Source organism: Filicampus tigris, chromosome 13 (genome assembly GCF_054856515.1).
Source record: "Filicampus tigris isolate MCC_2025a chromosome 13, RoL_Ftig_1.0, whole genome shotgun sequence".
In the NCBI taxonomy this organism is placed as follows: domain Eukaryota; kingdom Metazoa; phylum Chordata; class Actinopteri; order Syngnathiformes; family Syngnathidae; genus Filicampus; species Filicampus tigris.
The window spans coordinates 23,265,918-23,282,274 of record NC_141229.1 but is presented as its reverse complement, the minus strand read 5'-3'; the positions used below and the strand labels follow the sequence as shown (position 1 = coordinate 23,282,274).

The window sequence follows — 16,357 nt, the reverse complement described above, 5'->3', positions numbered from 1 at the left end:
ATTATTTGGTTAGCTTTATTTTTAAGTTAGTGATCTTGGGTATTCAACTTCCTCAACTGAATGCGGACTAGTCACGTTGCCTTATTGTGAACGCAGAGTTTTTTTCACCAACAATTCTGCGCAAATGCGTGTCGTGACGCAAATGACGGTACGCATCAGTGATTTCTGTTGCACATGCGTACCTGCATACCAGTTATGTGCACCCCTGTTTATTGCAAAACGTTTGCATTATAAAGCAATAACTTTTTTATTGTTTAAGTTTTTATTGCGTTATTTCACAATAAAAGAATTGTTGCAAAATAACGCAAGGTTATTTTAGGAGGAAACGAAAGACTTCTACTTCCGCGTCGTTTAAGTGGCGCTGGCAGAGGTTTTTAGTCTAAAGATGTCCCACACAAGGACATACTTCGCATCCTATGACGTAATCCATGGTATAGAACCACTAGAAGGCAGACTATGCCTGTGCAATGTTAATGCAGGGAACGCGCTTGAAAAGTGTTGTGCAGGCAGTTAATAAAGGCGGCTCTGTGAAGAGAACAGGGGTATTGCTTTTAAAAGAACCTAACACAACACATCAGTCGGTAACGCACAAGACTCACTGTTGCACGGAACCCTCACTGTGGCCAATGGGAAAGGTAAATCTCTCGCGGAGGCCAATGAAGCCTCACCGCGCAAATAGACGATAGACGATTACGTAGACTGAAAAAATTGGCTTCCGACTATGCTTAGTCCATCTATTTTTTTAAAGTTCCCGTCTATTGTTTATCGCCTACAGAATGGGTGTCCGTCATAGACAGATAGACGGACCAGTCCATCACATAGGCGGAATGCCCAGCTCTGTCCAAGTGGATTACTAATAACCTGGATAAAATACAGTAGCTGCGCATAAGTCAGGACAGGCAGAAAACTGCACTAACAATAATTAACCAATGAACATTATTTGAACATTATTATTTAAAAACAAACTCATGAAACCGGCCTGGACAAATTTGATTGTACCTTTAACTTAACTTCTGAGGCAATTATTGCAATCAACTTTTTTGTAACTTCAATGAGACTTTTCATCAGGTGTTTTGGCCCACTCTGGCCCAAACTGCTGCAATTTTCCCAGTTTTGAAGAGTGTTTTTTTCCGAACGGCATGTTTCACCTCCTTCCACAGAAGTTCAAAAGGATTTGGATGAGGGCTCATAGAAGGCAACTTCAGAACAGTCGAGTGTTGCTATTAGCACTTCTTGGGGGTTTTAGCTGTGTTTTGGGTCATTATCTTGATTCAAGACCCATGGTCAATGTTTGAGCCCAAGATTTCTGACATTGAGCAGCACATTTCTGGCTAGCTTAGCTTGAACGTTCATTGTACGCTGCAGATTCAAAACACCTGTGTCAGATGTAACAAAAAGAATCCCCAGAACAGAGCGTTCTCCATGTTTCACAGTAGGACTACTGTTTTTTTCTTGGTCTGATTCATTTTTGCGTTTGACAGTTACAGAAGAGCTGAGGCACCTGGCTAAAAATTTCCAGTTTTGTCTCTGTCCAACATTCTCACAGATGTTTTGCAGCTTGTTAACATGCAGTTTGGATTTATTTTCAACAGTGGTCGTCTCCCATGTAGTCAACTTTGGCTCAAACGACAGATGTGCCCTCAGAGTTCAGCTTTAATTTTTTGGTGGTTGTTCTGGGCTCTTTTGTTGCCCTTTGTATGATCCATCTCATCAGTTTTCCTCCTGCAGCCATGCCCAAGTTGGCTACATTACCGTGGATCTTAAATTTCTCAATAATACAGTATGTGCAACTGAAGTAACAAGAACATCAAGCTGCTTGGAGACAGTCACCTCTAACATGCTTGTCTAATTTTTTTTTTGTAATCCCCTGAGTGAATGCTCTCCTTCGCTTCCTGTGTTCAATGTTTAGTCTTTACACACCATGTCAACTAACAGCACGGTGACTACTTTGTCACCTTTTAAACAGGCGGGCTGACCGAACAGGGGAAACACCTTGGTTGAACATTGCCTGTGGTCAATTTATATTCAATCTTATCTAGGGGCGACCATCATTTCTATTTCATGAAAAGTAATACTGTGGAACAATTCAAATGTCAGATTTTCATTGCTTTGATTATCTTTATTAAAAAAAACATAACAATTGCATTGTTTTTATCATTATTTTTCCTGCATTATCAGAGGGTACCAACAAATTTGTCCATGTATGTATGTATGTATCATGTATGTATGGACGGATGTAGAGTCCTCCTAAACCAGGAATGTCACTTTTTCCTTTTATTTAAAAAAAAAAAAAAAAGAATCGATGCAATAAATTGGGATGGGTATAATAACCGATTAAATTGATCGTTGACAATTTGAAGCTGTTTGTTGATTAATCAAATGTAGGGTTGCCAACCTTCTCACTCCTAAATAAGGGACAGGTGCATGGTGCCACAGTGGTGTGAGCATGACGTATTAATTTTGGATTTTTTTCCTAATTTTCACGTTAATGCTGAAACCACATTCACGTAAAAATAAGAAACAATGAAAAGATGGACAGTGTTTTTTACAGGACAGCGACGATAAGTCACCTCATATGAAACCTCATATGAAACCACAATTTGGCTCTTTTCATCAAACGGGTGTAAGAAATCTGAAATGTAAAAGAGGAGTGTGACTCACCAAATTTATTTTTTCCATGGATATTTCTGGCTGCTTTTGACTGACTTAAGTAGTCTTCTGTCATTTTGCGCAGCCAGAGAGAAGTCCTTACATGACAGGTGGAGTGATTGCCGTTTGTTCTGAGATTGACGCTTTATCTGATCTAGGATCGGTCATGTGTAGTACCGAGAGTCTCCATTAGGAACTCTGTAATGTGCTATCACTGTTTAATAACCAGCAATGTATGTTCGAGCAAGTATACAAGTAAAAGACATTGAGCTGCTAACCCGTCTGTGTCGTTATTGACAATCGATCGCCACCCAAAGCTTCACTAAAAGCATCTTATATTACAGGATCGGTAGATTGCAGTTTTCTGTATTTGCAAGAGATGATAGTCAATATACAGGAGATTTAAGGTCCCGTATGGGACAAACCAAATTAGCCCAAAATAGGGGACGTACCGGCTAGTACGGGACAGTTGGCAACCTAATCACATGCAAAAACTTCAGGGTAAAAAACAACATTGGTTTCATTATTTTGGTTCAACCCTTAGATGCACGTGTGACTGGACCCTACACTTTTCCGTAAGTGGGTCAAAAATGACCCATATTAGAATCAATGTGTTTTTATGCCCTTTTTGTCAATTTGGTTGAGAACAATCACTTGTATAGTATTTAGTATTATATTTAGGACCACACAACAATTTCATGTTTGAAATATCTTAATTTTTTCCCTTTTAAACATTTTTGATGTTGCAACCAGCGTTTATAAATCTACTACACAACTGATGTTTTCCCCCAGATTCTTCTGAACTTCTTCCCCTGGTTCTCTCCCCGTGTAAACTAAACCATCTATTGCATCACAAACCCAGAGGATCTTTAGGCCGTACTTGGCAGGCTTGCTTGCCATGTACTGTAGAAACTTGCATCTACCCCTGAATGGCACAAGCTGGTCATCCACAGTTACACAATTACTGGGGATGAATCGCGTTTTGCAGTTGACCAGGAATAGGTCCCATACATTGCGGGGAGGCTGCCATATGGTCTGTTACCAGAAGGCTCTGGTCCTCTGATCATCTAAGCGCAAGGTATAGTGAATGTATGCAAATCTTCCAATAGCCATAGAGGCCTTATACATGTGAATATGTAGTGAACTCCCAAATAGATCACGGACTGATACATCCCAGTTCTTCTCACTTCCTGCAAGCAGGGTCAATCCAATGAAGGTAATAAATTCATCTTTTTTCCATTTTTTCCAAGGTCATTTTTCCATTATTTTCCTCTAGCTGTTGCTACTCTACATCCTTCCAAGTTTGGTCACTTCATCACTTCTTGTATTATATCATCAGTGATAAAGAACTCCCATGCATCTTCTGGTGAGGCAGTGGTGCTAAGGCCTTGTGCAGGCCCTGACTGACTTCTGAAGGTGTTGTGGCTTTATGGTCTGCACTGGTTGGGAGGTAACTCGCTCTGGTAAAAGCCCTTCCGACTCATTCTGTTGGACATGATTTAGACACTTTCTTCTTCAGAGGACACATAAGAGAAATTTCCTGAATCAGATTGATTCTGTTCAGTTGTATTTCCACTTCCACCTGGACAATAGTCTGGTCCTCATCATCAGAAATTTCAGACTCAAGAGGCCAACCCTGTTACCGGCCTCCATCATCTAGCATCTGTAGGACAATTTCAGATCTGTATCTAGCAGCCATGACACATTGGATGAGGAAACATAAATGTAATGTGTCCAATAGATCAATATGTAGCTATATTAATAAATACTCACACACACTGCATATAGTAATGTTGGCTAATTCTATTTATGATACATCAGCACCACCTGCTTTTTCAGCATGGCCAGAAAATGTTTTTACATATACACTAGTTATGAAGTAGGCTAATATGTTGATAAACAACAATAACATACTCTTTCACACATCAATCATGAATGACACGCACACACACTAACGTTAACACAATGCATATACTAATGTTAGCGATCTTAGTTAGCTAGTTATAAAGTAGGGTAATTCTTATAAATAATAACAATCATGAAAGACACACACAATATTATATGAAGATAATACTTTCACATGTCAGCTCTTGCTGTGTGAAACTATCTTCCTGAAGGGTGAAACATTTGATATAGTCTGTGTGGTTCACAGTTCATTTATTTCTGACAGCCAGTTGATAAAAATCAATGGTTCCCATTGGATTCCATAGAAAATGCATGCGGGTCATTTTTGACCCACTTATGGAAGCTTGGGGTAGTAATACAAAAACTAATTTCTTAAAAAGTATAAAAGGTAAGTAAAAAATGTGAATGGCATTATATCAAAAACATGTTTTTCGAGGATTACCTGGAACATGAAATCCTAACAATTTTTCATTATGAAGATATTTAAAGTAAACAACCTCACCGGGTCATTTTTGACCCACTTAATGTCTAAGGGAACATGTGAACATCAAAGTAAAGCCTACTAGATTAAATAAATAGAAACCTTTGAACCATTGTGTGGTTCTGTTCTCACTATTTGTAAATGTAACAACATTCCAGTTGGAACCAAGGGTAATATATAAAGAGAGCCATTTAGAATCAGCTCTATGTTTTGTGTCATAATGGCTGGCCAAGTAGTCTTTTCATGATCAAAATTTGCGATGTAGGTAGTTGCATTTTCATTATTCTTTTGTGTCATTTACAGTCAAGTCTTTCTACTATTAGAGTGTATCTTGGCTATTTATGTGATATATAGTATAACTATTTAAAACCTCACTGACTTTGTTCAGCATCTTATTAGGCCCATGCATGACCTGACAAACTATTGAGGAAAAAAAAAAGTCTCAACACACACCTTTAATTGAACAATTGGATTTATCAGGGGTTTGGGCTTTTTCCAAATCGCTTGGAATAGAATACAGTATTCCCTCTTCCTGATTACTTTTTCAAAATATTACTGGATGTGTATATGCAGTATGCATGCAATATTACCTTGTGTCCCTAAAATGCACTTTTGGTATTTCATTAAACTGGAGTTCTTTCAAATGCAGGTAGCCTACTTTTTCATGCATTTCCTCCTGAATCTTCAGCATAGCAAGCCATTTTTTGGCTGAGGCATACTTTGATGCCTTCTCTCTACAAACTTAAATTTGACAGCCTTGACCTCAACCCCAACAAACACATTTAAGATAAGATAAGAATGCCTTTATTGATCCCGCAGTGGGGAAATTTTCATTGTTACAGTAGCAAAGATATAGGTCACACAGGGGCGGCGGCATAATGTGGACATTAATGTATAAAAGAAGATGAACTACAACACAGACTGTGAATCAAGCCCTTAAAACAATTTATGATAGCTTGAGATATGATTACTTGGCTGCACTCTTGTTAAGCCTTTATCAACATTTCTTGTCTAAACACACGTTTGACCATCTGTTATGTGCACAGTAGAAGTTCATTGAATAAGACATGGGTTTTTGAGAGTTTATTATAGGTTCTCAATGCTTTCTCAGGCATGCTTTCTACAAGGAAAAAAAACTTTGAGAAACAAGAATAATGTGGTTAAAATGAGGAGTAAACAGTATTCCTTTTTAAGGAATTTATGTGGTTAATGTTGAACATATGTGTATTGTCGGCTAGCTGCCGTATTTGGCATTTGGTTTATATAAATGTGCTAATACAGTATCATTTTAAAATGTTCATTTAAATGTGGTTTTGGATCTCTTCACTTCAAAGTCCTGTCTTTTGAGGAACCTGACAAAATAGGGCCATATTCTCCCATTTGTGCCAAAGTCTTTTTTTAAGTGCCTGCTATTGGGCGCTTTTTATCCATGCAGATTCTTCCATACAGACTTCCATTGAAATCTGAACAGAAGATGAAGCGCACTTGAAATGAAGAAATATCTTATGTAAGGCTGCTTTATAGTCCGCCAATTACATTTTGAAGGAGAGCATCTTTTTTTTATTCTATATGGAATAAATCCATTAAAAAGATGTTACAAGCGGAATAAGAACACTATGCTCATTCATTGCCATTGACACGTATACATTTCAATTATTTTTTTTCCAATGGGGATGGGTGGAGGAGCATCTGATGGTGCTCCACTGTAAATGTTAAACTTGGAAACAACTTTTCAGATGCACAACTGCCAGTAGATGATATGGATGCCCCATTCTAGAAATGGGATCAACACAGTTTTTGTGAGTCCACGGGGAGAACCAGCTACATTTTGGGCATCCTTTTTTCTACTTCTGATTATAAAATACAGTGGTACCTCTACTTACGAACGTCTCTTCATACGAAAGGCCTCAAACAGGAAAATATTGCCTCTTATTACGAAAGAAATTTCAGAATACGAAAGGTAAAAATACAGGATGGGCTGCTACTCGCAGCTACAGAGTTTCCGGAACGCAACATACTCATAGCTGCTCTGCCATTGGCTATTATGTAGCATCTTCCTGGCATCCCTTTGGCTAAGAGGACCTCTACCGTATGTGTCTATGTGTGTAGATAGACAGGTAGATAGATATATATGTGATAGATACGTCTATGCAGTGTCCTCATTTCACCCCTTGGGCCATGAGGTGTTCCGATAGTTTTACGTGAATTAGAAACGAGGAAAAGAAAAACAGGAGAAATCGTTTTTTTTTTTGGTCAATACAAACAAAGAAAGAGATAATAGAAAAGTATGAAAACGGGATATGTTTGGTTGATCACGCCAAAGAATATGACGGTAATGTATCGACAGTCGCCACGTTATCAGTTCTTTACAAAACGCCAGGCAAGAACCACTTCTGAGAGTGAACATGAACCAAAGAGAAAAGCGATGAGGACAGCAATTAAAAGGTAAACGATCATCATTTTTATTCTTCACTCTATTCTTTGTTTTTTACATTATGCACAACTCTCATTTATTGTGCAATAATCTAATTCTAACACTGTATTTGTTACATGTTTTGATGCATTTTTATGCTTCATAAAACATTTATGTATGAATATTGAGGGGCTTGGAACGGATTAGGCCATTTACATGGAAAACGCGTCTCTACTTAAAAATTTTCTACTTAAGAAATTTCTTCCAGAACCAATTAATTTCGTCAGTAGAGGTACCACTGTGATGAAAAAAGCTCAATAAACTTTTACTCCTGGTGTAAGGAGAGTCTATTCTTTGCTTTGAAAGATTTGTTGTACATATAATCATTGAACACAATATATTGTGGGTCTTGAAAATGGTTTTAAGCACATGGGAGAATGTCGCCATTAGTTAGACAACATTTTGCAACAACTTTTCAAGATATGATGAAAACCATAATGGAGTTGGTAATTCCTAATCCTATAACTGATGGCTTTGAGAACTTGTTAGTTGTCTCTTCTTTAGATAAAAAGAAGGTGAATTCCCTGCTAAAAAAACAAAACAAAACAAAAAAACAGCATAAACCAGCATGGTTTTGTTGTGTTTTTGTGCAATGGACTTGCTAGTGTCACCAACAAGAGCAAGCAAGCTGATCTATGCTGTTCCTTTTTAGCAAGTTAGTTTGTTGAGACACAATAATTCTCAGTAGAAAGCGGGATGAGCTGTGTCTATGTAGGTGGTGGTCCAGAGTAGCGCATCATAACACTGAAAGATCTTGCAAAGTTATTGGAGATGGAGCAGCTGTTGCCTTCGTCCACGAGGGGCAGGAGAAAGGCCAGCAGCAGTAAAGCTAGGAAGAGGAGCCAGAGAGGAAGTGCCAGTAGACACACCCGCTGCAGCAACCCTGTTTTCTGAAATTACAAGCAACATACATGAATGCATATTTGGTGTCTGCATAGTAATGACAGCGGTTCCAGCAAGACTTGAGTGAAACATGTACAGTGGCAAGAAGCACTTATTCCAATGTTTCGAGACTACATGATGATGGCTTAGTGCAGGTATGTCAAACTCATTTTTGTTGCGTGCTTCATTGTTGTTATGGTTTCCCTCACCTAAAATTATGGGCGCATTCGGAAATTCCCTCTAATGCCTGTGCACTACCGTATTTTCCAGACTATAAGTCACAGTTTTTTTCATAGTTTGACCGGGGGTGCGACTTATACTCTGGAGCGACTTATGTGTAACATTATTAACACATTATTACTGTCTTGGCTTGTTAGTGCTGACTTGTATTTATGATGTTTTGCCTCCCTCTGCAGGCGCTTTAGCGTAATTCACTCTGTCCCCAATATTTCTAACTTGTCTTCTTTTTGGCAGATTTAATCACGCCACCTCCAGTTCATAGTTCACGTAGTCTGCTAAGCGACATGTTAGCTTGACACAAGCTGTAAAATGGCTGTAAACATGTCAATTACGCTAAAGTGCCTGCAGAGGGAGACAAAACATCATAAGTCAGCACTAACAAGCCATGACAATTATCTCTGTTATCATTTCACATGTTATTGTAACCCACATAAAGAAACATAAGATAAATCATAAAAGCTATTAAAATGCATGAATAATGTAAATGGTTAAAATCTAATGTTTTGTTAAGTAATTAAAATAGTATGATAAAAAGACAATTTGACTGTTAAGGCCTTGCTAGTCGAGGAAGCTAACTTATTCAAACAGCTAAACATTGACAAACAAACGCCACAGATTCCAGGTGTGCAGCGAAATTGCCTGTTTATATTGTGAAACTGCACAAGAAACAGAAAATACTATCAATCTATGCATTACCTACACATATATTTTCATAGACATGAACAAGATGAGCCTATGCTAATGATTAGCGATCGCGATTAGCATTAGCGATAGCGATTAGTATGTTCAGTCAACAACCTACAATCATCCACAATTCAGCTCGTATATAAATGTTGCATGCTCATTACACACAATTGTCTAAGGTACTTACAGACGATGGTTGAACAAGAATGAACCACAAACAGGCAGTTGCCTGCCTCTGGCTGGGGTATTGCATCATGCAGTCACACACGTAAGGAGCCAAGCGCAGAGGAGACGAAGACATAATTACGACCGAATACATAAATACTTTTGGAGACTTGGAAACATTCTACATGGTCGGGGATAAATAAAAGACTTATCTAATCGATCTACAACTGTTTTGGTGAGTTTAAAGTTATCTTACCATAACCTTCTTGTATCCTACATGTGTGAATGTTAGCTAAATGTTACCATCGTAGCTCGGTGGAAATTATGTGTACTAAGTGCACAATTTCCTCCAAAAATGTGACTTATACTCCAGTGCGACTTATATATGTTTTTTTCTCTCTTTATTGTGCATTTTTTGGCTGATGCGACTTGTACTCCGGAGCGACTTATAGCACGGAAAATACGGTACTCTGAGGGTGGGTGTGTTCGGTAAAGCAAAGTGCGCTCCTCTCCCACTAATTTCCGAACGCCGTCAGCATTGGCACACCATCTAATGGACACACCGGCACTCTATTTTTGGTGCACTCTGAATAACTGAACATCAAATTTGAGCAACGCTCTGAGTTTCTGAGCAGTCGAAGTGAACCATTGTGCGCTCGGAGTGTGTTTCCTGATGTTTAATTGCCATTATACACAACAAATTGATGAATAATTCAATTTAAAATCAGATGTCAAGGTTAATACGATAGTTTTTGTTGTTTGGTGACAAAAAATGCTGCAATATCTGAGGATTTTCATTTATTACATATGACAATTTGAAATTTTGGCAGATTTTAACAAGTATCATAAAAGTTGATATACAAGATTTGCTTTCGTTGGCCGCGTAAAATTATGTGGTGGACCAGATCTCGCCCCCGGACTGGAATTTGACACCTGTTGGCCTTAGCGATTTAGCATGGTTGAGCGAAATTCTGATAATTGTTACTTATCCTCCTTTCATGATAATACTTTTCAGAATTGTAACTTACTTTCCGCCAAAGGCACAAACAATGTTAGTGGCGTTTAGAGGAGGGTCTGCACTTCATGTTAGCCACGCTAGTTAGCCAGTTGCAGTTGAAGGAGCTGCCTGCACGGCTGGCCTTTCTTCTTTTTTTTTAACATTGACGAATATGCAATGACATCATCAACAAACATCAGTGGGAAAAATTCAATCTATTCATCTAAATCATTCACTTTTAAATGCTTTTTTTGTCTTCAAGGCAAGTTAAATGGTGCTCACTGTGCTATTGAGCAATCGCCACTGCCAATCACAGTGAAAATACACAGATGCTTGTAATTCCTTGTTCTCTCAAGTAATATACACATTTGTTTTATAGTACCTTATGCACTGTTGCTCCAGTGGCAGGTTTCCCCTGTTTGTCAGTGACTTTCTGCAAAGGAAAACAAATATATACATTTTTACTATGCACTTTATTTTCCTCCCAAAACTAAGATCTAGCCATGAAGCACGTGTATGCATAATGCCTCCAAACGTTTTCACCTAACACATCATTAAAGCCGCTCAACTCCACAGTACATTATTTAAAAGCTCATCAAGTACAGTGGTGCCTTGAGATGCAAGTGACCCAACTTAGAAGTCATTCGGCTGTGTTTTGTTTTGTTTTGTTGTTTTTTTTTTTACTTTGATTTACAAACAAGAGGCTGACATTTTTATATGAATCCTGCGAGAAACTCAACTTTACCTTTAACTCATTCAATGCCAGTCTATGTTAAAAAATGGCACTGGCCATTTTTTTATTATTTTGACTCATTTTTGAAGGCCTACAGAAAATTGAGTTCTGTAGCTATATAAACATGAGACCCCCCAAAAGAAAGCTTTGATTCTCTTTTTTCATCAGAAAAAAAGTTTTTACCCTTTACCATTCTTTAGTAAACAGCAGTTGAACATTAGTAGGTTTCTTGAAAATAGTAGTTTCCAAGAAAAATTCTGAGAAAAAGAGCTTTTTGTGCAAGGACGGATTTCAAGCAGAACTTTTGTGATACCTCAAATATCTAAACAATGCTTTATTACACCATAAAGAACACAAAAAAAAAATCACGCTTGGATCACAAAATAACAGTTTATTGCAAGATACACACACTGTGCGTGTTCACTGTTATTTTGCTGAGGAATTCTATTCAAATTTCCTCACGTACGGCGGTCACCACGATCGCGTGAATGTGCCATCATCGCTTTCCCTTCAAACAAAGATGACGATGGGACTATATCACCTTTCTTTGATTGAAAAAGCTCTGTTGTAGAGCGAAGAGTGTCACCTACCCCAGAGCATGCACACACACTCATACGCTCCATACACTTCAAGGAAGTGGGCTGCCCCATATGGGTGTGTAGGTGAACCTGGCCGTTGTGAAAATCTGGCCATTCCTGCCATCTATTGGTGATTTTTCATACTGAAAGCATTCCCAAAGCTTTGATACTTGCTGTGGACCTGCGCAAAGCCCTTAATTATAGTTTTATATTTAAAAAAACAACAACAAAAAAACACTGTCAACATATTAATACGTCATGGCATCCACAAAAAACGATTCTGCAGGCGTATTTTTATGTGTAGAAGCTTTCCAAATATGTTTGTCTGTTTTACTCATTTTCTAGCTTGTGTCATGTGGGATGCCATGTCAAAGTGAACTGATGGTATACAAATGTATAGGTTCAAGCCCTAGAACCATAGACAACAAAAAGTCAAAGGCCTTAAAGTGCAATTCCAAAATTGGAACACTAGATGCCGACATAGTTGATTTGAATACTATGAGCTCGCCAGCTCAGGTAATCCCTTAAACAAGTAACAAACAAATACCAAAGCCAATGCTTCCACAGTGTCCTTAAAAATCCCTGTAGATGTTTTCACAAAGCCCTTACAGAGCCTTGCAAATGCCTTCTGCAGCTGGCTTACGCCTCTGCACATGCCTTTGCAAAGGTCATGATGATCACAATGAAGCATATTATGCTCAGAGTGAGACCCACAGTTGGAATTTGGTCATACAGTATTAAGAAATGAGATAACAGTGTATCCACAACAAGTGTGACTATAACCTTTTATTTTACAATGATTACTGTTTTTATTTCCTTTTGAATGTTGTAATGTAGCAACAACATGATAATCAGATTATTTTTGTGTTATAGTAGACAGTGCTTTGAAACTGCTTTGAGAGTCAATGTGACCCGTGGGTATTTGCTTCTCTAATGATGTTAAGAATACCGCACGCAATGCAAAAGAAGCAACAAGAGTGGAACCTATTTGACTCCATAGAGAGAATGTAGCAATATGTCGCTGTGTGTACATGTTAATCCATTGTATTACGCTGCTTGGATGTAATAATAAATATTACTGTTTTTATACTATGTTCATTTCTACTTGATATTGTATGCATTTCAGACAAGCATAATACTGGTTGTTGTGAGCATAATAGCATGATTGTTCTAATATTAAGTCTATAGTTTGGTGAGCTAAAAATGACTTGTTTATGAGTGATCAGCCAACGCCCACGCACAGCTGCGAAGGGGCCAATGGAATTTTACTGAAAAACAACTTTTGCACATGCACAGTTAACTTGTTTACAACAAACACAGCCAACACCCACACACAGCTGTACAGGGGACAAAGGAATTTTACTGAGAAAAACAAGTCTTAGGACATGCGCAGTTGGTATAGAAACACCTAGAAAAACAGAGGCTATAAAAAGCGGAGTCACAGCAAAGCCACACCTTTTTTCTTTTGTTTCTTTTGAAGACGCTTTGACCAAGGAATATATTTTGCATTTTTCCTGAAATGGGATTTTATCCTTGGACAAATGGATTTATTCGTCATCTTTTGGATATAACCAAATTATCTCTCAAATAAGGAAATCAAATGAAATAACTTATCGCGCATTTGAAAAGAGAGGCCGGTCGAGCGTCTGAATTTCATTGTCTCCACAAAATACCATATTTTAATCTAATTTTGGAGTATTCTAAGGAATTGATCACACTCACTAAAGAAGCTCACTGAAATTAGACTATCATTTAACCACATTTATTCCCTTTCTATAATTTTTCTATTATTTACCATTTTCATTATTATTATAAATGATTTTCACATTTTATTCCTGATTCTCTTTTTTCCTTCTTTTTATTAATAAATTCTTATTATTACTACTAATCTGGTTTTATACAATATAAAGCAATGATTATTTGAATCACATGATTATTGACTATCCTTCACATCTGGTGAATTAAACTGTTGATAAGTGATTATAATCTGAACCATTATTATGAACCAAATAAATTACTTAAAGTTTAATATTCTATTTTTGTCATTGTTAGGATTTAATTAATTCATACCACTTAACCTCTATAGTGAATGAACGGCTAACAACATTAGAGATAAAAGGTCCTGATTACCATTTGTGAAATTAATTAACTAGTTTACTCCGGCTAAATATAAACAAATCCGTACGGTTTTAACAAAGACTGTTAAATTCCTTGGTCAGAGACAAGTTGCAAACAATTCATAGAGATGGAGCTGCCGTAAAAAAAAAAAATAGTTCTTAATTCTGTATGGTTATTCATTAAGAATAAATAAGCGATGGAGTTTCGGATTGACTGATTTAAACCTAAAGGCAGTTAGAAACCTAGGCGAATTCATCGCGACACTGACTAGAAACACTCCCGTCCCCTTGCGTGACCGCATTAGATCGGTCAAGGATTAAGGAGAGACTTAACCCATTGAACGGCATAGTTGGCGAGGATTTTCCTGATAATCCTGCGGGTAGGCAGAATCTGACGCTTGTGTATTTAGTATTAGCGTTACGAGATGGAGAACTTGTCTCCATAGAGTCAGTCATAGATGGATGTAACAGACAGAATCCAGTCACTTTTCAAACTAAAATTATTTTCAGCCTCAGATATAAATGAACTGGAAGTACTGTACGTTTTTCTTTTTTTTCCTTTCTTTCATCTGTGCAGCCCGCCGCGGCCTGGTCCAAAGTGGCCTGTGGCCCAGTACTGGTTTGCGACCTGGGGGTTGGGGACCCACGGGGTATAGGATAGAACGTTCACGGGAGCGGGATTAACGAATAGGTAGGCTTGTCACGATAATTACTTCATTGAGTTGATGATAAAAAATAGCCACAATAGTTTTTTGGGACTCGATAAATAATTTGTTTACATACGCCATCACCATTCACAAAAGTCGCGCTGTCCCTCTAACGCTCCTGTCAGTCATCTTGCTTGCCGCTGTGCAAGTGTGGGCACTCACAAGCATGCATTCACAATAGGGGTGGAACAGCTTTTGAAACCCGTTTAAATAGTTTGGTTCTACAGTATAAGTTCAGTTCACATGGATTTATTAATGAGCTGTAGCAGTCAGTAGCACTAATAGCCAAGTAGCACTAATGCTATCCAATGTGTTCAGCTAATAGCGATCGTCTACGGCAGGGGTCACCAACTCCGGTCCTCGAGGGCACCTGTCCTGCATGTTTTCAATCTCTCTCTGCTGTAACACAACTGTTAAAATGATCAGGATCGTTATCAGGCTTCTCAAGAGCTTGCTGATGAGCTGATCATTTGAATCAGGTGTGTCACAGCAGGGAGAAATTGGAAACCTGCAGGATAGGTGCCCTCGAGGACCGGAGTTGGTGACCCCTGGTCTACGGTGCTCTTTTTGTACAATGTGCTTGTTTATGCACTACAGGTTCTGTGAACATTCGCTACGCCCGCCAGGAGCTTAATGTTACAACAATTTGTATCAGTAAAAAGAAATGTAGAAATTACAGGAGAAAAACCAAAAAATATATATTTGTGGGTATTATCATGGTTAAAATGCTTAATTTTTGGTAAGTGGGAATTTTTGGCGTCGGTAAGGATAAACTGAGCAGTTTTAATGTGGAACGGTTTGAATCGGTCAAAAACTGAAGAATTTAGCGGAGAATAAACAAAATCAAAGTGATTTTTAAATGATTTGTGGGTATTTTAATGGTGATTTTAATAGAATTTTTGGTAAGTGGGATTTTATAAACTCTCACAATGTATATCTCAAGAGTGTTACACATAGATTCGTCTGCATCACGAAGTCAAACCGTGAACATCGAAATGAAAGCAAAGTACATTAAGAAAAAAAAAAAATCGCTGTGAAATGTGAACCTTACTTTTGTAAGTCACAATTCATGATATTGAGATAGTATACACTGAATGGTCGATGCAAACAATAAAGTTTGTTCTTTGAGAGGCTACCCACATAGCAAAGGGATTTGGGCCAGATCTGGCATGAAGCTGGCACATGTGGTATTCAGTCGGCACTGGCATACGGCGTGTGAACCGAACATGGCCCAGGACTGGCAAAGGAAGCTCTGTCTTGAGTCTCACTTATTTTGTTTCCAGAAACAGGATTTTCAGTTAAACATGCCTATGTTTTACTGCAGAATACTAAAGAATGACAAATGACTTTTTTTCTGACAAAAGAAGCGAGCCCAATCTTTCTTTTGGTAGGTTCCATGTTTATATAGCCAATATGCTGTCGGCGTTCAAAGGTCAAAATGCTATAAAATTGCTGGCACTCGGGGTTGGCTGTGCTGCAAATGGCTGGCATTAAATGAGTTAACCCATTAAAGCCTGAAGCCCCTCGTGAGACATCTCTCTAAAACCTACGGTCGTCTTTGGGGTCACCCTTGAAAACTTGACATTTTCGCCACCTACAAAATAATGAACATTTCCGCCCCTGTGGCAGATAGAAAAATAATTCCAAAAGAATTTGAGAGTTTAGACATGTGGATTTCACACAAGCCAGAGTTTATCTACTGATTCAATCGAAGATGCAAGTGAAGCACTATTTTAATAAAAAAAA

The 16,357-nt window shown here is 38.1% G+C and overlaps 1 protein-coding gene and 1 pseudogene across 2 annotated transcripts in view; both read right to left on the bottom strand.

Moving 5' to 3' along the window:
* Nucleotides 1-3,687: 3,687 nt before the first annotated feature.
* LOC147137975 (uncharacterized) lies at nucleotides 3,688-4,348 on the bottom strand (annotated as a pseudogene).
* Nucleotides 4,349-5,823: 1,475 nt separating this feature from the next.
* Nucleotides 5,824-16,357, bottom strand: part of syne3 (spectrin repeat containing, nuclear envelope family member 3) — a 209,222-nt gene continuing 198,688 nt past the window's right edge. For both annotated transcript variants that reach the window (XM_086048603.1, XM_086048604.1), the window contains exons 15-16: nucleotides 10,859-10,909; nucleotides 5,824-8,398 (exon numbers count right to left, since the gene is read on the bottom strand). In XM_086048603.1, the coding sequence (XP_085904729.1) occupies nucleotides 8,216-8,398; nucleotides 10,859-10,909 (234 nt within the window). In that variant the 3' untranslated portion in view covers nucleotides 5,824-8,215. The remainder of the gene's footprint in view (nucleotides 8,399-10,858; nucleotides 10,910-16,357) is intronic.